Here is a 19704-nt window from a genome sequence, read left to right as displayed (position 1 = left end):
GAAGAAATCGACATTTTTAAGTATATAACATTAGGCACGAAGGATGAACGTGTAGCATTTTCACAACCTTTCACAGATGTTCAAAATAGGCCCGCGAAATGAATGCTCTTTGGTCTTTGGAGTTTTAACGATGACCGATGACCACATTGCCACCACGCATTTCGTTGTACAAGACATTTATTTCACAAATACCTAGATATTATTTGTTCTGATTTCCGTAATCTCTGTCCTTCTCTACTCCCGTCTTGCCAGAGTAACAAACAACAATCAACATTCCATCATGGAAGCTGAACTTCAAACATATCGAGATCAGCTTGCTTATGTCAACCTTTCTCTCGAATCCGACCCTTCAAATGATGACCTCCTGAAGCTGAAAGCCGAGCTGAATGAGCTCATCGATCTTACTCAGCAGGCCATGGGACACACAGCCGCCGCTAAAGGAGTGGACGCTGGAAAAGAAAAAGCAAAGGCGAAGGGTAAAGAAAAGGAGAAGGAAGTTACCAACTGGCAGGATCAGGGCCCTTACAAAGCGGGGATGGATTGTATGGCCAAATACAAAGATGGAAAGTGGCAAGTCATTGTATCAACTATCGGGGAAGGAATTTTCCTTGCTAAATCTCTCATTTTAGGTATCCCGCCCGAATTAATGCCGTCGTTGGCTCTCAGGAATCTCCACTGTATGCTGTCACATTCAAAGGCTATACATCTTCCACCAACCTCCCCCTTTCATCCTTGAAGCCACATGACCCAAATGCTCCCATTCCACAACCCCAGAAAAGGCGTGCAGATGAGCTAACCGAAAAGGAAAAGGAGAAGAAGAAAAAGAAGGGGGAAAAATGGATGGAGACCCAAAAACAAAGAGCGGAGGAGGTGAAGGAAAAAAAGAATGCATGGGAGAAGTTCGGAAAAAAGGCTCAGAAGAAGGGTATACACATTTCTGGGTAGGTCAATCAGTCCTGGAATAGTGACTTCATGTGCTTATTCTCCGTCAGGCTTGAAGGAAGGTCTGTATTCCGTACACCTGACAATCCATACGGTAAGTGGCTCTATATAACGGACACTGCTACCTGCTAATTGTTTCTTCCTTAGGCCGAGGTATGTTTTTTCTCTCGTTTATCTGTGATTGAGGGTAATTACTAACTCCTAAATTAGTCGGGGTAGTAGGATCTGGGCGAGGCGTGACGGAGTATGAGCGTATGGGAAAGCACAAGTTTAACGAGGAAGAAGATGATTAAGTAGTCCCCTTTGTGGTCTTTCCGTTTTGGCGCTTTGTTCATCTTTTTTTGAAAGGTATCAAGTCCGGCCATTTATGGTACAAGCCTGGATCATCCACAGTTTTAAGAAGCCTCACCAGGTGAAATGTCACTGTTGTTCTACGTCATACAAATAGGCTTCAATAAGCGCATTAATTGTTATCTTATCAAGAATATCGCTGACGCTTACAAAATCATACAATAGCAAAGGCTTCAAAGCCATAACATTTGCCCCCAGTCAATTGGTGCCTTTGTTTCACGGTCACAATTTGGGTAATCGACCCTGTAGATCATGACGACAATGCGGCGATGTACAGGCCCTAGCATCTTATGATATACGTCAGCAGACATGGTGTAACCAGTGGTCTTGCCTCAAAGATCGGTTAGTATTTAATATTCGTGTGCCATCGAAATTGTTCTCTTGTACGAACAGTTGCGCAAAATAAAATAAAAAACGAGCCTACATAGCGAGTAAAAACAGAGTCTTTGCCTTTAAGTGGCTTTCTCAGGATATCTGTCGCTTTTACTATGCTGGCGAAGGAGACGTCGTGCACATGATTTTACTGATATCCCTTCGAAGTGCCGACTCTAAATGATATCATATCTCCATCAACATTGTAACGTTCCTCGACTACCATAAACCTCTTCAGAGCTTTTATTCTGGGTTAAAAAGAATGTCATAATGGAAATGATAGCCAATTGCTGGGAAACATCTTGTCCTACTTATAACACCCCTTCTCCGCTTAACGGTTCCCATTTGCCCTAACCCAATGATTCGATTTCGGTGATGATCCACCAGCACCATGTTGTTCAAACTACCAATACACATGCATATCAATGACCATTTGACTGGGCACATCAAGAAGTCCAGATATATCTCTCCAACACGCCTCGCACTTGGCAAACAAGCTGATCAAATCTCTATAGTCTTCTCTTGTCTTGTACTTTACACAGTGAATTTGTTCTTGTTCACTTTCTTTTCAGAATCTTTGTGAGCATCGAAAGTGAGCTCTGTTTGGAAGCCCCCCTCTGTGAGCTTCTGCTCAAGTTCGTACCCTAAGACACTTGTCTTGAAGTGTTTGCCGATGTTGAGCAGACGAGCCTTGATCGCATCAGTGTCGAGAACGTTAACATCGCTGGCCTCGCGAGTCCAAATGGAAATTCGATAGCTAAATTAAGGTAAGTCTCAAGCGATGCAGGCGATGTGAAATAGGGATCATAACAACTTACAAAGCGGGACGAGGAGAGACGATCACGCCGGTGATGAGATCTGATTGGGTAGGGGAAGGGGCATTCTCAGAGTCGGTGGAGGCTGTCTCGAAAGTTTCGCCAATCGCAGCAAGCATCTACAGTGCATGAGCATGAGCATGTGACAGAAAATGGGTTCCGTTTTGCGCACTTACCGTATAGAGCCACATTCTGTCAATGGAACTTTTGCTTTCGCTGTTCTTGGGTACTTGAATAGACCATTTTCCACCATTCTTGTTTTGAGGGTCTTCCCAGGCCGGAATAATGCCATTCTATTGAAATGTCAGAATGAAATAAGAAGATGCTTGGATGATCTTACTTTGAAAAGATAATAGTTGGCTTTACCAGGGAGCTGGGAGGGAGGAATGATGTTGTTATAGAGACCCCAGAACTCTTCCACACTGTCGAACGACACGACCTTTCGGATATCCGCCATCCAGCCATGGGATCCCTGGGGCATAGCGGGGGTAGTCTGCGGGGTTTTAGGGAGAGACTTTGATTGAGGGGAATCGAAGTAAAGAGTCCAAGTGGAAAACAATGGGTGCTAGGGCGGATATCAGTGACTGAATTTCGGAGGGTATGTGTACTACAGACTCATACCTTAACATTGAATTTACTGGCATCGTCAAAAATGGTCTTTGTTTGGGAGTCGCCTTCTGAAGGATTCTCTTCAATCTCGCCTTCTTCAAGCTGTTTCTTTTCATCCACGGGCTTGTCGACTGGTGAAGCGGGACTTGAAATTTGTTCAGCGGCGAGGGCGCTATTGAGAGTGTTGTTGTTGGCCGCAACCGCTGCAGGGGGTATGGCTGTTGAGGTCATTTTGGGAGTTTTGGAGGCAAGAGGCGAACACAAATGGGCTTTTGGTGAGTATGATGAGATAAAGCAAGGTGGTTCAGAAAGGAAAGATTGAGCCTTTGTCGTCCTTCATCCGAGTTTTGCTTCCGGCCGTCACGTGACGCGATGCTATAACTGCATACTCGGGCCTTTGTGTATCCATGTCATCGACGAACTGTGTTGAGCTTTAGTATATTTTTATTGTGTATCTCTATTTCACTCTCGCTCACAATCCATGACAGGATGGCCCAAACAACTGATGGTCAAACTCCTTCCCCCAACAGCGCAAAGAGCACACTCGAGCAAAGGCGCGCCAGGAGAGAGCAGTTCAGAAACTTCTACGGTCTCAAAAGTGATGCCGCCGCCAAGATTGAAGGCGTCAACGATAGTAAGCTGGTCGACATTGGTAAGTGACAATCACTGATTCCAAATGAATATTAAACTCATCCTTAAACAGATTCTCCCACATTTAAGCCTGCTGCCTACTACGAAGATCTGATAGCCAAATCCACATTGAGTGGCTTGATGAGGACAACTGCGTCTCTTTCGTCAGGTAAGTAGGTTTTGAATTTCACTGTGCACAGGGCTCATTGGTCCAAGATATTGGTAGACTGCAAGGTACAAGACACTCATTAGTATACAACCACCATCATCAAGTACTTATGTTGCTTTCCATTTCCACGGGCTCAGCTAACCTTAACCAGCTCTTCGCTGCAGGAGATACTATCTCACAACTCAATGCTCGTACCCCTCAGCTACTGTCTGTTGTCACAAACCTCCAGCAATCTTTTTCATCCATTTCTCAACTTGTAGACTCCATTAATATACCAAGGATTGAAGAACAGATCGTTGTCGACCCGGAAGAAGCGACTACCATTTCAAGACGTAAAACACAGAGACAATTGGAGAGATTACGACTCATGGTACAAGCCAATGGTAGGTGACATTCCCTCAGAACTTTGGAACGAATTTAATACTTACGTCTTCGTTTTACGACAGAATCTTCAGACAGGATAAATGAATTCTACAAAATACATTACGAGGCTCTGCACAGTCTAGCGACCGAAGACGACTTGGCCAAGAAACATTTGGAAGACTGTGAAGCTGCAATCCAATTGACAAGCAGAATTGTTCCTGCTTAAGCGTGATCAACTGCGATTGGTATCCAACTGTAATAAGCTAGCCCATGTTAGAAGGCTTCAGTCGCTGTCAAGTGTTGAAGAGTTAAGAATATATGTAGAGTTTTGATAAATGTTCATGTTGTGTCGAGCAAGCCACAAATATAGCAAACAAATGTATGTAACACCATTAACCTCTATGACGGATGGATCTTTAATAGCCGCAACTATTTTAGTCGTGGTGATAATAATCTTTCAACCGTTTCATAGCAATCTAGACAGCGGTTAGCTGGCTCATACTGATTATGGTGTTTGAGTGACTCACTTCATAACTTTCTCTGTACGGAGAAAGATCGTCCTCTTTTACCTTGACTTTCTTCACAGCCTTCAGATGGCCAGCATTCTGCAACATGCCCTTGAAATGAAGGGCTTCTTGCTTCTCGACCAACGTCCACGCGGTGCCCTGTCGACCTGCTCGAGCGGTTCGACCTACACGATGCACATATTTTCGAATATCAAGCGGGATATCGTAGGAGACGACATGTGAGACGCTTGGCAAATCTATACCTCGCGCGATCAAGTCGGAGCATACGATTCTTTCATTGGAAGAGTTAGCGACGTCCTCTCGAAGCAGACATGATCCGACTAACAGGTTGACCTTGCCTTCACCGAATTCTGCTAATAACTGCTTTTTATCTTTGGCCCTCGTTTCACCCGAATATTGCTCGACAACCAGCCTCTTCCCACCGCCTCCTCCTAATACATACGCATCTTCGAAAAACTCTAATAGCTTCACTAACCTTGCAGCGCTTTCTACGCTCTTGGTGAATACCAGTGCCCTGTCAACGTTAAATTCGGAGTGGTGAATAAGATGAATAAGATTGAGCGGCTTGAGGGCAGGGGGAAGAATAAGCATTTTCTCGGATAGAGATGATGGTAATGCAAACTGCTCCCCAACACTTGTTGGCAATGCAGGTACACTGGAAGACTGAACGATGTAATACTGAGGATGATGTAAAGAAAGAGCAGCAACTTTGGAGGGGTCACGCGTGAGAGTCGCTGAAAAAAGGAGCTTTTGACACTAGGACTTGAGTCAGCGTTTGCATCATGCCAGCGGAAAGCCCGACATACGATTGAAGGAGAAGAATCACACCACTCTCCTCTTTTGTCGACAAGACCGCATGCTTCCATAAACGCAGATGAAACAGTGTCGTAAGGCTTTCTTTTGAAGGATGGTGCTATGGGTTCGACAGGCGGGCGTGTGTAAGCCAATACTTGAGTCAGCCAGTCTTGAAAGCTTTGATTTAGTAGTCTGTCGGCTTCGTCGATAACCAAAAATCGCAGATGTTGAAGGGTAAAATTCGGAGTTGAGGCAAGATGGTCCATTAGCCTACCTGGTGTGGCGATCAGGATATCCAATTTAGATGATCCACCTAACAGACTGAGAAATATCAGTTCGCGTCATTCATAGAAGGAAAATGTCCTTACGGTGTATCCAGGTCTGCAACGAGCTGTTTCCTTTCTTGAGCGAAAGAGTGCTGCCCCGTCACTGTTCCTATCTATACGGCTTTGTTAGCAATTTGCCACGGTAAGATGCGCTAAAATGGCTTACTGTCAACCCTGTTCCTTTTGACAGGGCCTCCATTGTCTCTCTTACTTGAAAAACAAGGTCTCTTGTTGGAAGAACAATCAAGGCTCTTAATCTGCAAATCGTTCTCTGCGAAAGGATTTCAAGGATGGGGATGGTGTAGGCAAGGGTTTTGCCAGAGCCGGTAGGTGCAGAGATAAGATAATCAGGCAATGGACAATAAGGTGAAGGAATGAGTTGAAGAGGAAGAAGGCGTGGCAGCATAGCGGCTTGGACTGAATTATAATTTTAGCAATGAGAAGCAGTCATCGTTTCGTAACATACCCGCAAAGAAGTCCTCAATCCCAATCTCGTTTAACCTTCTTCTCATGTTCACGCTTAGAGCTTCATCTCGACCCTCAACGCTGAGTCCCTCGACTTCGACCCTCAAAGATTGATCGATGAAAGTGGCGTCTTCCAAACCTTTGGGAAGACCTTGCCTAGCGAGTACTGATGCGTCTGGTGCAGGGGCTAGTCGTGGAAGAGGAAAAGCTACTAGTGGTGGTGGAGTAGGAGAACGCTCAAGCGAAGGCATGGATTTGTTTTTTTCTTGTTCCTCCACCTGGTCTGGTTCAGGAATTCCTTCCACGACCATGGTTCCTTCGCCGGGCCCCATGTCAACACCCATTTTAGTTATTGCTGCTTCCCTTCTCGCCCTTCGTTCCTCTTTCCTCTGCCGTTTCTCCCGCTTTTCCCTCTTCTCTTGCTGCTTCTTTTCTTTATCGCCAGGTACTTGGGCAGTTGTCTGACCACCAGATTCCGTCCCTGTATCATATTCTTCAAATGTTCGGTCCCCTTTCGGACCCTTGACAGAGTCTATCTTTCTAAATGTGGTTGATTGCTTGAGAGCTTCTAGAACCGGGTCGGGTTTCCAATCTTTATTCTTTGGAGCCGCCGCTCTTTTGGCTTTTTGAATTTTCCTTTTCTTTTTATTCTTCTTCTTGTCCCTTCTCTTCTGTGACTCGGGCTTCAATGCTTGTCAGCGGGTACCTATAATATACCCATACCAGACCTTGAACTGACCTTGTTTTTCTTTTTTAGAGGTGTCGCCACATCAATTCCGGCAGCCATACTCTGTAAAGGCTGAAGATTGCTGGTAGACATTAAGTGGCTATCAGACATGCGGTTCCAGCTTTTTAAGACTAGAAGCTCTCTATTTAAAGTCTGCTCAGGCTAGTATTATTGATATTTGTGTTTTCGAGGGCCAATTCTCATAACCGGGCAAAATACTTAATGGAAGGGTGGAGGCTCAGTTATCTACCGTGGGAAACTATGAGCGATAATCAACAGTCATGCCTTTTTATATCCGCGAAGGCACGACTGCCTGCATGCTGGTGAAATACATCTCTGGGCAGTTCGTACACCAACATATAGTAGCCATACAAAATACAAAATGCCATGGCTGATGAAAGCCGAGCCTGATTCGAGGATTGTCAAAGGGAAAGATGTCAAGGTAAGCAACAAAACACAGAATCATTAGACCAATCACTCGTTGCCCTGCGCCGTTAAATAATACATTTCGCGACGCAGTTTTCAGTAGATGACTTTGAACGTGTTGGGTATGTCCCCCTTTTACTCTGAGTTTTGGCAAACGGCCAATGGCAAATTCTGCAGGGTATCACCTTGGGATGGTACGGTGGCTTTGTGCACCCGTAATGGATTGTCTATGGCTGAACATACTCAGGCGTGCGGAATCACGAGGCTAAGAAAATCATGCGGGAAAAGATGAAATTAGGTGACAAGGTTTGCCTTTCCAGCTATAGGTATTCAAGCTCACAAAGGCTAATTTTGATTTCTGTCTGACACTTGCAGGTCCTGTTCTATCATAGCAATTGTAAGGTGCCTGGGGTCTTCGCAGTGGCAGAAATTTCCAAAGAAGGGTACCCAGATTGTCAGTACGAGATACATATGCTGTTGTATTACTTCCCATTGATGCTCAGGTAATACACAGTTACAGCGTGGGATCCGTAAGTACAATCCATAATAATGTAAGTAAAGTCACTTCCTCTCATTATTCACGCACTCTCGCAACAGAGATCATCCATATTTCGACCCCAAATCAAAGCAAGATTCTCCCACGTGGTTTATGGTAAGTTCAAAAGAATCCAAATCCCCATAGGATTTGTCTTACTTATTCATTGACACGATGATAGGTAGATGTCAGGTTCAAGCGAAGGCTGGACTATCCCCCGACTCTTGCTTTGATAAAACACCTGGCAACACTATCCAACCTTCCAAAAGAAGTATCTTATATCGGCGATCGCGGATTAGAAGCTATCAAAAACATGTCACTGGTTAACAGGGGCCGGTTAAGTGAGTGGACTTGGTATGGCTGGAAAGAGCCCTTTCTCACGCCGACTGCAGGTGTTCAGCCAGTAGATGACGCTGCATACAATGCCATTGTTGAGCTTGGTACAAAAGGTGGTTGGGATAGTTTCGTTAGTGTCAGCTCGCAGGCTTCCAAGTCACGCAAAGCGAAGGCTTCCGAGAGCTCGTCAGAGCTAGTTAAAGCAAAGGACAATGACACATTGGAAGAGAAACCACACAAAGGAAAGAAGTTCTTACCTGGAGAGGATGGCATTTTTGAATCCGGACAGGGGCAACGCAGGAGCAAACGGCTTAAAAGGTCGTTGCCGTAGGAGGCTTTATAGCAGAATTTTTTTACAATGCAATATGGGCCCCCCGAAACATGTTGTGACAGAGGACTGTTTAGGTCTATTGGCTAATCAGGCATAAAATTGGGTGAATTATTTTGATAAGGGGATAATAATGATTGGAAATAGTGACCGATGCTGGCTTGCAACAACTCGGGATGCAAAAAGGAAGGAAACTCGTCAGACGTCATGACTAGGTTCTTCCTCTATCTCATCTTACGTAAAAGTCCGGATCTAATCGACCGCCACCCACCGTAAGGCAGGAAGGACATCGATGATCTGATGGATCCAATAATTACTTCGGACGATCATTCCATTTACTTTTCATATCAGTAGCATAGCCATCTGAAAGGGGTCTGCCGTCTTCCAGAATTAGGATAACAACAGAAATCTCTCCTTATAGACATCTCGCTACATCAACTTACAAGCTATGTCAACCATCGTAGACTCCAGACCGAGGGGCACCTACATCCCTGCTGATTGCCCCAGCTGTCGTTCTGAACAAGAATATATGATCCCTCCGACTTTTATAGGGGGTCTTCGCGTCCGCTGTTCAGCGTAGGTCGTAGCTATCATCAGCAATAGTATAAGCCAGTGGAAAGCTGATTTCGCCATACTATGGCCTTACTCGTATAGATGCAAGCAATTATTTACCCACCCCCAACCAAAACCATCTGGCTCAAGCTCTTCGTCGACATCAAAAGCCGCTCCCCGCACAAGGAGTATTGGGACTGACAAGGATCCGCTCGACCTAGCTTATTATGATGTTTTGGGATTGGACAGTCAGTGTACGACAGAGGAGGTGAAGAAGGCCTATAGGCGGTTAGCCATAAAGTTACACCCTGACAAGGTAACTTTAACCGTCTACATTTCTAACGAATTTTCAACTTACGTCTAAACCATAGAATCGGGATGACCCAGATGCAGAGGAAAAAGTACGCCGACATCCTTTTGTTCGGGTAATGATATGGCGACACTACTAACGTTCATTCTCACCAGTTCAAAGAAATATCTGTGGCATATCAAGTTCTATCGGATCCTGAGCTCCGACACAAATATAATGAATTTGGCCAGAAGAACGGGGGTGGAATGTCAGAGCCTGCTGGCGGATTCCATGACCCAGAGGAGGTGTTCGGCAAGATGTTTGGAGGTGATCGTTTCGAAGTATTGATCGGTAACATTAGTATCGGTATGTGCACGATCTTGTGATTATTGGAGACCGAAATTGACACGGAGGCAGGCAAAGATATGAAGGAAGCATTCCAACAACAACACGAAGAAGATCCAAGCGATTTTACTATTGGACCCAACGGCAAGCCTATATTGACCCCCGCGGGCGCACAGAAGAAGTGGTCCCGCGAAAAGAAAGTTGCAGAAGAGAAGGCCAGACAGAGGCAGGCTAGAGTCGATCAGTTAGCTACGCATTTGATCAACAAGCTCAATATCTACACGGAAGCTGCCAAAGGACCTCAAGACGAGATGGTTGGAGCGAGTTTCAAGGAAATCTGTCGTTTGGAAGCTGAGTGAGGCAAAACGATTTCCATAAATATTGTAGAACTTGACATTTCGCAGTGATCTCAAAGACGAAAATTATGGCGTTGAGTTACTACACGCCATAGGGAAGACGTATCAAGCCAAATCTAGCCAGCACCTTGTATGTGGTATTTGTCTGGCACAACAAATCTTCCGGCCTTTCTGACCCTTTATTTAGGCATCGTCCCAATTTGCTCCATTAGGCTGGTTCCACGGTGCTAAATCCAGTTTCAACGTGGTATCTGATACCGTATCCACTCTTCGTTCAGCAATGGAGCTGAAGGCAGTATTCGAACGGCTCCAAAGGGCTGAGCAAAGTGGCATGTCGGCGGATGAGCTGCGTAAACTCGAAGAACAAGCTGCGGAGCAAGGCATGAGGACGATGTGGAAAGGAGTGAAGCTCGAAGTGGAGAGTGTTGTAAGAGATACGTGTGAAAAGGTTCTGTCAGATCCAACATTGCCGAAAGAGAAGTTGCATTCGAGGGCTGTTGCTTTGGGTTTGATGGGCGAGGTGCGGTCAAACCTATCATGAGGAAAGTTTGGTGTGACGCTGATCTTCTCGTATAGGCATTCTTGGCTATCCGTAAAGAGGGCGAGACTCATGGGGAAGATTTTGTTAGGGTAGAGACGCCAGCTTCAAAGCAGCGCGAAGCATCCCATACTACCACTCATGCCCCACCGCCCGTTCCTCCTCGCCCCGAAAATACAACCAGCGCAACTCAAGATGCACAGCTAAAGGAAAAGGAGGAGACACTAAAGGCAGCGTATCGAGCATGTAAGTATGATTTGCATTCTGCTTCAACAATTTGGTTGGGCTGACAGATATACTGCTACATAGACGAAAGTAAACGGCAAGGTAATCCATGATTGAAGGAAGCATTCTGTATTTCACCCAAAATTTGAAGAGATTTTTGTATGTATGAATGATCGGCGTTGCAGCAAGCCACTCACATACTCAAGTTCCGGCGTCATCACTCCTGATGTCTGATAGGAGATCTTGAGAAAGATAAAAGCCCTCCCAATCGTCTCCATCCGCTGCTCCATTTGCGGCTTCTCCTAATTCCTCCTGTTCCCCATCCCCACTCACAAGTGCATCCTCATATACAGCTGCTTCTCTGTCAGCCCACTTCGCCACGTTGGAAATGCTCTCGATGAATCGCATCGCTTCTAGTTGTTCATCGTCGTTGGCAAAGATTATGTTAGACGGTAGAGATATAATTGGTCTTGCTCTACGGGGGAAAGCATCTTCTTGAGGGGTAAGGAGATCAATAATGATGTCTTCTTCAAGATCTTTACGGCGATTGAGCTCAGTCTCATCTTCCTACTAAATGTATCAGCAACCATACGTGTAGAAAGATATTAAGGCTTACAATATCGAACTCATCCTCTCTCTCATCATATTCCACATTCTCTTCCAGCTCCTCGAAGCCGGGAGCAAAAGCTGCCCAGTTATCAGGTGATGATGTCTGCCAAACATGTACGTCGCCGGATGTTGTTATTGATGCAATGATCGGTTTAGTAGGATGCCACTGATCTTTCAGTCAGACACCTGCTTGTAGTTTTGCAGCAAAGCACATCGCGCTCACAGTACAAGCTATCAGAGGTTCTTTAGGCCCTTCAAGCACCTTGACCAAGACACCACTCTCTCTATCCCAAATAAACACGTTGTGCGCCATCTTATGTGCTGCGCCACCCATCACATATTCAGCATCTCCAGAAAATCCAATAGAATTCCAAGGTGTGCGATTGATAAGATCTTGGAAGCGGTGGAGAGGGCTTAATGAGAGGGTGAGGGGATCAATATGAAGCAGACGGAGCGCCCGGTCAGTAGCAGAAGTTAAGAGATGGCTGTGTCCATTGTAAACTCAAAGGCCACGAAAATGTAGTGCAAAATACTTACAAACCGGAAGTATCAAATGATAGTTGTCGAATCCCAGAATTAGCAAGTTTGGCCCGCTGTAAGATCTGAATTGACAGTTAATGTTTGCGTTTGCCAGAGATGTTGCATACCTGTCTGGTCATCGGGTCGATTACAATCAGCATCCCATTTGACGTTCCAACATAAACGCGAGATCCACAAGGAGAGAAGTCTCCGCATGTCATTGATATCCTGCACCGCGTGTTAGGTGGCTTCCACTTTCTTTTGAGCTGTTTGGCCTACCGCTTTCTGTTGACAGCTGTTTCGTCTTCGTCTGAAACGTCTTCCAGCCTATACTTTCCTCCTCCTTTTCTCATATCAACAATAACTGCTTCACCACATGAAAGGACGGCTAAAATAATTCGACTGTTGCGGGGGTGAAAAGAGGCACTGATCACAGGCGAATCGAAGCGGACTGTGTGAAGCCGGGCTGAGGACGGGCCTGCGTGAGGCTCACCCGTCAACGGCGTACGAGGCGACAAAAGAGGATGTGGTAACACAGAAAGATCCCACACTATGGCAGTACCATCTGAGGAAGCGGATAGAAGGTAGCGATTGTTTCGAGACCAGCTATCGGAAAGATCAACTTGGGCTCTACTGGCAAGAAGAGGAAAATGTACCTGAGTCCTTCAACAGCTTTGACATGTCCTTCAAGTATTCTGACGACACCCCTAGTCTCAACATCCCAGATTTCTACAGTCCCATGGCTATTGCCAACGGCAAGATAATGTCCTGCAAACGGTCCCGACCGATTGAAAGCGAGGCATACACCCTGGGTAAAGAGGGTGGAATCTACGGCATCTGGGTACTTTTGCGCGAACGGATCTTGGGGGGCGGTGTTAGCTCATGCGCTGTGAAGTCAGCAGAACTTACTGAGGAGTTGCTGCATGTTCTGAGAAGAAAAGGCAGCGGCTTTATGGGCACAACCTCATGCATAAATACTACTATACTAGCAGACAGACGGAGTAGAATCGTTCACCAGGGCAGAGCGCCAACAAGGAAGAAGATCAAAATCAGGAGTCACGTGACTCGGACCCAACTTGCGGGGTGCCAGGTTCCGGCGCGACTCTCTTTGAGCCGCCGGTCGGGCAGCAGCGTTCGTTAGTAGTCTTCTTCTCGCACCAGTGCCGTTGATACCACTTGCATGATTCAACGTCAGCTCTCTTTCTTTCTTTCAATAATCCCTGTACACAAGCAAAGCACTATTCCTCTGTCACTATAAATAGTTCAAAAGTCCCATTTAACCATCACACACTCAGTATCTACAGTACTCTTATCCAACATATATCACTCTGAAGCATCCTCCATTATCCTAACGGCCTCAATCGTCAACAGCATGGCTTTTCAACCTTTCTCACCATGGATGCCTCCATCCATTGCAAGTTCTAGCATTTCACAAAGACAGAAATTCCCTGCAAGAGAAGAATATCTAGACAAGGAATTCCACGGCATCCCTATTAGTAGATTGTCGTCTGGTAATTCTATACGGCCTAATACTCAACAACATACCAAAGGATTATCGTCGCCACCCTCGGAGTCCTCAAATTGGAAGGATAAGGTAAGTATTCCATGTTTAAGTGGTTTATGCTCTTAACTGGTGATGGGAAGGGGCTCAGCCCGACCCAGCCTCACGAAATTCTCCCTCCCAAATTCTCCGGTCCTTTCTTGCCAGGCCTCGACGTTGGACCCTGGAGTCCACCTGTTACTCAACATCAAGGTTGGAGCTTCCAGCAGCAATCTGTTAGTGCCGTTGAAGAGGTATGCAATACTCTATAGTTTTGTATCAATGCTGAACTCTGTTATCAAGCGGCTTGTGTTGGCAGATGCCAAGATTCAACAGCTTACAATGGAAAATCGACGTCTCCGGCAGTTTATTGTGAATGGAAACCTAGACAAGCCTGCTGCAAACTCAACGTTGTCCAAGGTTAACAATTATAAGAATCAACAAACTAATACTCGGCCAACGTCCACTCTTTTGGAAATGAAAGACTCTCTGTCCGACTCTACCATGTCAAATTCAAGCCTCACGCAGGGACTTCAGGATATAACCAATACTTTTGGTGCAAACCCTTTTGCAGATGAAAACAGCTCTGTTAGTGCATCATAAATTGATTAAGTTACCACTAATGGCATGCACATGTTACAGACACAGAAATCAGTATACTCAGCCCCTCATGTAGTTGTGCAAAGCGTTGTGCAAGGAACGTTCAATTTCGCCACCATGCCTACTCACCTTATTAGAGCCATTGTTTGGACTCTTGCCTATTGTCAACCTAAAAACAATCATGAAAGGTAGATGAACCAGCTCTGAAGCTTGTGCTGATGCGTGCATAGCACGGGATTGAAAACGGCCGTCAAAGCACTCACCGTGAGTCGTTGAGCTGGCCAGCAATGCTTGTCTCATTACTGGATGATGGAAACGCTGATTGCAATCTTGGCGCAGGCCCGCTTTGGAGTGTCCGATACATCAGAACCATCTACAATCCTTACTAAATCCATTATTGACTGGGCTAAACCCCTGTGCTACACATCATGCGGTAACTACCTCTGTCAACAACTTCTTGAAAGAGGAACATTGGAAGACAGAAAGTCATTCCTCAATCAAATCAGGTTAGTCTCCGCTTTTATGCTATACATCAAGATTAGGCTACCACGACATATGAAGTGATGATATCGTGCCAATTGCAAGCAACAAATTTGGAACCCACGTCTTATGCAAAGCAATCAATCTGAAGGAGCTAGAGGTAGGCGTTAGAAGTTAAGACTCAGTTTGGGCGCCTCATTGAGCAACGCAATCAGGAACCAGTAGCTGGTGCTTTATTTAGGTACGGAGTGTATGAGTCTATGCAGACTGGTGCCAGGAGGCTTTGGAGGGAGGTGAGTGATGTAACGTGTCGCCGTAATTCCTAACTAACCATCCTCAAGTACCTAGAAAAGTGCCGTCAAGCCAGAAACTCGGATATTTTCCAAAAGTAAGCGACCATATATCAGGTTTCATCAGCTTACAAGATGATTCAATACTTTAATTGCTCAAATCGAACAGGGTCAATCGTGAAATGGTCGGACGCTGGGCTGATCTGGCCTGTGCCAACGAGGTAGGTCATTCTACGCCGCATGAACTGCCCACGACATGGGCTGACTTCTTGGTGTTAATTTGGCTGCATCTAGCATGGATCGATATCAGTTCAACAAGTTTTTGAAGTCTTTGGATCCCTTGAATTAATGATTCCTTGCTTTCAAGAGGTCGGTTAAGGTGGTCGCATTGTTGATTTTCCTCGATCAGCTGACAGGGATTGAAGATTTTGGAAGATATAGCGCATATTTCCAACAATCAATTTGGCCAGTGAGTACGAGCCTAAGGTGATTCGCAGTCCAATGATTGAGGAAGGTGACATTTGCAGCTTTGCGATCACAAAACTAGTTAGCTACCCCAATTTCTATAAACAGACATGCGAGGCAATCATAAACTCCTACCCGCCAGTTGCTACCACCCATCATGGAGTGAATCTTGCCAAGATCGCCCTGACCGAAGGAGGCCGGGCAAGCTTCATTAAGTATGTGGAGGCTATTTGTCGACAGGATGACGGGTAAGTTACTGCAGTCTCTCTGGTCCTACATGCCCTCACATTCTTTTTAGGCGTACACCTGGAATCGTCACCATCGCCACATCTTCCATTGGTAAAGCCCATCTGAGTGAGTAGGATTTACTTGTCTTACACCGGTGATTCGCCCATTCCCTTACGTCTGGGTAGCTTTTCTCATGTCATGTGTGAGTATTGCAATATTTTCCATTAGAAAGTTTTCTGACAGGTTCTTACAGCTCACTCCTTCGGAGCATGTTCGAGTTCGTTCGACCTGCCGTGCGTATAGCACCAGTCTTCGAAACTGCCAAAGCGGTAACGATCTTCTTCGGGCACTGTGCGTGCAGCTAAATATGTAATAATCACAGATACTGATTTCTTGCAGCGGCATCATGCATTCCACCTCAGCAAAGCATCGTAATACTGGCATCAATAATGTATGAACCAACAGCATTCAAACGTCAGTAGAGAGGATTCCATCAATAGGGCCAGCTGATGTTTTTACCATGTCCATAGACACATAATATTACAAATAGTAGTGTTGTTTGACAACAATCGTTGCAGGAACGGTCTGTCCTAACAGACGTGTTTGATTCCTCAGAACTATCATGCCATGATATTTGGCTAGCTGTGGATTATTTTAGTCATTTGTTTCTCACCAATCATACGTACATATCATTTTATCACGGTCCATCAGAAATTGTCAGTAATTATCAACGTCAATTAAGATGAATAAGATCTGTATTTGTCCATCTGTATGTTGTCGAGAAGAGGCGTATTCGATCTATTTGGTGACAGGTCCGCTAGGCTTGCCGCTAGGTCATTATGATAAGAGACGTACCACTGCACTGCAGAGGGTTTGGCAAACGTCTGATGCGCCTGAGATAGGCGGTGTAAGCTAATTTATACGTTGTCAAAAGGTTAGTGCGTACGTAAGTATTAGTATGACTTTGTTGAATTCTCACCATCTGCGACGGACTTGCTTCGTTTTTAAATTTTTGCTATCGTTACGTATGTCAAAAGCAGTTTGACTCTTGTTCTTTTAAAGATTAGCTTCCGTCAGATATAAATTAGAGACTATTTATACGGAGCTACATGATATGACCTCCACCGCCGGCGCCAGTACTATAATAGTTACCTACCTCCGTCGTTGGTTCGTTCGTATATTGTTTTTTGATAACCTACCCTATTAGTTCATCTTCTTGATCCGTCATATCCCATACGTCAATCTCGATACAATGACAGGCGAATCCTCAGCAATACGTAAGTACGACGTTGACTTCAAGAAGACACCGGGAACCCTCAGTATTACGTCAACCCATATAATATGGGTTCCAAAGGTTAAGGATGCTATGGATCGTCAAAGTCAGGCTATGAACAGGGCTATCAGTGAGTTCTTCCCAAGCTAAGATCAAATGTACTTTCATATCTTACAATACACCCAGATATGTTAGCAAGTAAACCTGAAAACGAGCGCGTCAGTCTCAAGATAATCTTCAAAGAAAACGTACCCCCAGGAGGTCTTCATTTCGTTTTCACCAATGCCAACACTAGAGGAGATGACAGAAAAGCTGTACAAGATATTCTCATACCATTTGTCGCCGCAAACAAGAATCCCACTGCATCAGCCCCCGGTACTCCCGGATCTTCCACCACCCCGAACACTCCCAGTGCAGCAACGAGTGCAGTTATGTCAGATGTGGCCAAAGGGAAGCGAAAGATGAATGAGGTGACCCCTGCGGGCTTGTCGACCGTGTCAACTGAATCTTCTCCTTTACCTCCTGCAGTAAGATCACAGAGGAGAAAGTACAACACATTGCGACAGAGGGTACTGGAAAAGAATGACGCTTTACGGATGTTACATCGTGATTTGGTGTTGGGAAGGCAAATTACTGAAGAGGAATTCTGGGAGGGTAGAGAGGTGGGACAAGTTCTTTCAAATCTCTAGGTCTCCTTACTAAACTCTTATTATGTATCATCAGGCGCTCATTCAGGCAGAAGAAATGGCGTACGCGCAAAAGCCTGGTAGACCTTCTAGACTGTTAGACGACCGCTTTGATCTCGATGCAGGAAGGAGAGGCAAGACTACCGGAGGAACGGGTGTCGGTATCAAGCAAGCAGACAATGGGCCGGTCATATTGAAGCTCTCAAAGGAATTGACAAGAGAAATATTTGAAGAGTTTCCTGTTGTTCAGGACGCTTATGCGAAATATGTCCCCGGGGTAAGCCCATAGATTCTCAATGATAGACTAATTATGTCTTGCTTATAATTCGAGGCAGATTAGCGAAACCGAGTTCTGGTCCAGGTATTTCACATCGCAGCTGTGGGAACGACATCGTGCCAGTGTGCGAAAATCCGCCAATGATGAAATTTCAAGGAAAAAGGATGACATCTTTGACCAATATCTCGAAGAGCCGGATTGGAGTGGGTAAAAAAGCTGGGTACACGTTTGCCTTGAAAGCTGACGCTGAAATGTGTTCATAAAGATCTGCAGCCGAGGCAACCCATGCCGGATAGAGATGGCGTGGAACGGTATCTTGATTTAGCAGCAACAGAGGAGGATCACGGAGAGGTAAGAAAGACAAAATTTGATAAAAGCCTGTGTCGTTTTCTAACTTTCATTTGCAGGCTACTTCTATCCGAGATGTCACAATGCAGGCAGGGAGGGAACGAAGTGCTCTCCCTCTAATAAGGCGTTTCAATGATCATTCTAAAAAATTGCTTCGCGCTGCGTAAGTAATTGTTATTACTGTTTACGAGAGTGAAAATAATGTTCTTAATAGGAGTGCTGGGCAGACTGTCCGAAATAGCGCTTTTGGCGGGGTAAGCAATCGTTTTCTGTTTACTGACCGGGTTTTCTGACGCATTTCGCCGCAGGACATTGGTATATATGAGGAGATCAATCTCGAAGATCTTCATGATCCGTCAGCAACACCAGCTATCATTCTAGATGTTGAAAATGCTGCTGCCTTGGATGAAGGAGATGATAAATTAGCTCCTACAGGCGTTCTCCCTGGATATTCTGATTCGGAGCTCTTGGCTATGGCCACTGAGTCTGCTTCGATCCTACTTGATAGCATGCCCGATTTCTCCAGCGTCTGCTTGGCCAATCCCGGTCCGTTTATCGACGACGACGAAAGTCAGAGAAATCCAGCATATGAAGCGTTTGCTAAACAGAGGGATAGTCAGGCTGCTGCATTGGCCACTGTGAAAGATATGTGGTCGCGAGCTAATGCAGAAAATGCTGTGCTGCGTGAGTACCATCTCTCCGTGCAACTAACCCATCACATGCTGATTTTGATTTGCAGCTGTCTTCCCAGAGATGCTTTTTGAACAAATTCGGTCATGCCATAATTCGGCGACCGAGTTTTTGCGACAATACTGGTCAGCCATTCTACCATCCGTCCCGGGAGCGCTTGGTGGGCAAACCCCAAGTGCTAAAGATGCCAAGGCTGCCAAGATGGCTAGTTATCTGAAGAATACTTCAAATAAAATTGAAGCAATTGTGCAAACCGCGCAGATCACTGGTTTCGATCCAGAGAGGGTCAGAAAGGTATATCGGTACATTCGTCTGTCTTGTATAGAACATAAATCTGACATGCGTATATAATAGGCACTTGCCCCTACTCTTGGTGCAGTTGAGGTGGCTCTTGAAAGAGAAAGGAAAAGAGTGAAAGGTAAATAGACGAGTAGTGCTTTTTTGGCATGATGTACTTGTATAAATACAGTAGCATCGTGCTAGTGTATAATCTTTGATCATCAACATTGAATAAAATGAATGACTTTCAGAAACGTAACATTACACCTTGTAATTCTAGTATGCAAGGGACGTAATCCCATGACAAAGTCCCTATGAAAAGAGTCACAAGGGAGCAATAATAGGATGAAGAATAACTAATAAAACAAAATAATATGGGTTGGCGGCGTTCATACAATA

At 45.2% G+C, this 19704-nt stretch overlaps 9 protein-coding genes across 10 annotated transcripts; 6 read left to right on the top strand and 3 right to left on the bottom strand.

Annotated features, from left to right (window-relative positions):
- The first annotated feature begins 156 nt into the window (after positions 1-156).
- On the top strand, positions 157-2068 carry CNC03210 (expressed protein). 2 transcript variants are annotated; one of them, XM_024656760.1, is made up of 8 exons: positions 157-570; positions 630-941; positions 993-1036; positions 1090-1095; positions 1153-1235; positions 1291-1400; positions 1459-1635; positions 1834-2068. In XM_024656760.1, the coding sequence occupies exons 1-5, from the start codon at positions 281-283 to the stop codon at positions 1233-1235; spliced, it is 735 nt and encodes a 244-aa protein (XP_024512430.1). In that variant the 5' UTR covers positions 157-280; the 3' UTR covers positions 1291-1400; positions 1459-1635; positions 1834-2068. The 2 variants fall into 2 exon arrangements, with proteins under 2 accessions (XP_024512430.1, XP_024514285.1); XM_024658948.1 differs by having other exon boundaries at positions 1153-1635.
- CNC03200 (cap binding protein, putative) lies at positions 1836-3374 on the bottom strand. Its single transcript, XM_569639.2, has 5 exons — positions 3102-3374; positions 2821-3045; positions 2657-2773; positions 2484-2599; positions 1836-2422 (listed from the first exon to the last, which is right to left on the bottom strand). The coding sequence occupies exons 1-5, from the start codon at positions 3318-3320 to the stop codon at positions 2200-2202; spliced, it is 900 nt and encodes a 299-aa protein (XP_569639.1). The 5' UTR covers positions 3321-3374; the 3' UTR covers positions 1836-2199.
- A 143-nt stretch (positions 3375-3517) lies between these two features.
- CNC03190 (hypothetical protein) lies at positions 3518-4709 on the top strand. The gene is made up of 6 exons (XM_024656759.1): positions 3518-3525; positions 3578-3741; positions 3793-3888; positions 3936-3991; positions 4040-4271; positions 4335-4709. Exons 2-6 carry the CDS (start codon positions 3579-3581, stop codon positions 4475-4477), a joined length of 690 nt encoding a protein of 229 aa, XP_024512596.1. The 5' UTR covers positions 3518-3525; position 3578; the 3' UTR covers positions 4478-4709.
- CNC03180 (ATP-dependent RNA helicase, putative) lies at positions 4443-7271 on the bottom strand. The gene is made up of 8 exons (XM_569637.2): positions 7104-7271; positions 6366-7047; positions 6066-6316; positions 5942-6012; positions 5585-5894; positions 5104-5534; positions 4779-5049; positions 4443-4727 (listed from the first exon to the last, which is right to left on the bottom strand). Exons 1-8 carry the CDS (start codon positions 7200-7202, stop codon positions 4686-4688), a joined length of 2157 nt encoding a protein of 718 aa, XP_569637.2. The 5' UTR covers positions 7203-7271; the 3' UTR covers positions 4443-4685.
- A 137-nt stretch (positions 7272-7408) lies between these two features.
- On the top strand, positions 7409-8881 carry CNC03170 (conserved hypothetical protein). Its single transcript, XM_024656758.1, has 9 exons — positions 7409-7533; positions 7611-7639; positions 7695-7711; positions 7765-7823; positions 7893-7971; positions 8032-8047; positions 8115-8169; positions 8234-8393; positions 8445-8881. Exons 1-9 carry the CDS (start codon positions 7474-7476, stop codon positions 8717-8719), a joined length of 750 nt encoding a protein of 249 aa, XP_024512597.1. The 5' UTR covers positions 7409-7473; the 3' UTR covers positions 8720-8881.
- Positions 8882-9045: 164 nt separating this feature from the next.
- On the top strand, positions 9046-11214 carry CNC03160 (chaperone regulator, putative). The gene is made up of 9 exons (XM_569635.2): positions 9046-9292; positions 9371-9584; positions 9640-9669; positions 9734-9923; positions 9975-10257; positions 10307-10388; positions 10446-10778; positions 10835-11042; positions 11106-11214. The coding sequence occupies exons 1-9, from the start codon at positions 9165-9167 to the stop codon at positions 11132-11134; spliced, it is 1497 nt and encodes a 498-aa protein (XP_569635.1). The 5' UTR covers positions 9046-9164; the 3' UTR covers positions 11135-11214.
- On the bottom strand, positions 11058-13111 carry CNC03150 (transcriptional activator, putative). The gene is made up of 8 exons (XM_569633.2): positions 13059-13111; positions 12806-13010; positions 12429-12755; positions 12278-12377; positions 12168-12232; positions 11854-12115; positions 11638-11796; positions 11058-11588 (listed from the first exon to the last, which is right to left on the bottom strand). Exons 1-8 carry the CDS (start codon positions 13072-13074, stop codon positions 11223-11225), a joined length of 1500 nt encoding a protein of 499 aa, XP_569633.1. The 5' UTR covers positions 13075-13111; the 3' UTR covers positions 11058-11222.
- Positions 13112-13309: 198 nt separating this feature from the next.
- On the top strand, positions 13310-16471 carry CNC03140 (hypothetical protein). Its single transcript, XM_024656757.1, has 16 exons — positions 13310-13743; positions 13794-14277; positions 14332-14553; positions 14629-14795; positions 14851-14929; positions 14985-15062; positions 15111-15157; positions 15229-15280; positions 15354-15428; positions 15485-15528; positions 15587-15772; positions 15823-15878; positions 15938-15954; positions 16006-16103; positions 16152-16226; positions 16283-16471. The coding sequence occupies exons 6-15, from the start codon at positions 15030-15032 to the stop codon at positions 16207-16209; spliced, it is 666 nt and encodes a 221-aa protein (XP_024512428.1). The 5' UTR covers positions 13310-13743; positions 13794-14277; positions 14332-14553; positions 14629-14795; positions 14851-14929; positions 14985-15029; the 3' UTR covers positions 16210-16226; positions 16283-16471.
- Positions 16472-16777: 306 nt separating this feature from the next.
- Positions 16778-19620, top strand: CNC03130 (expressed protein). The gene is made up of 10 exons (XM_569617.2): positions 16778-17155; positions 17212-17687; positions 17749-17988; positions 18047-18191; positions 18254-18339; positions 18396-18499; positions 18551-18590; positions 18645-19020; positions 19076-19320; positions 19381-19620. Exons 1-10 carry the CDS (start codon positions 17005-17007, stop codon positions 19450-19452), a joined length of 1935 nt encoding a protein of 644 aa, XP_569617.1. The 5' UTR covers positions 16778-17004; the 3' UTR covers positions 19453-19620.
- The last annotated feature ends 84 nt before the right edge of the window (positions 19621-19704 follow it).

Source organism: Cryptococcus neoformans, assembly GCF_000091045.1.
Source record: "Cryptococcus neoformans var. neoformans JEC21 chromosome 3 sequence".
Lineage (NCBI taxonomy): Eukaryota > Fungi > Basidiomycota > Tremellomycetes > Tremellales > Cryptococcaceae > Cryptococcus > Cryptococcus deneoformans.
This window is presented reverse-complemented; position numbering and strand designations above follow the sequence as displayed.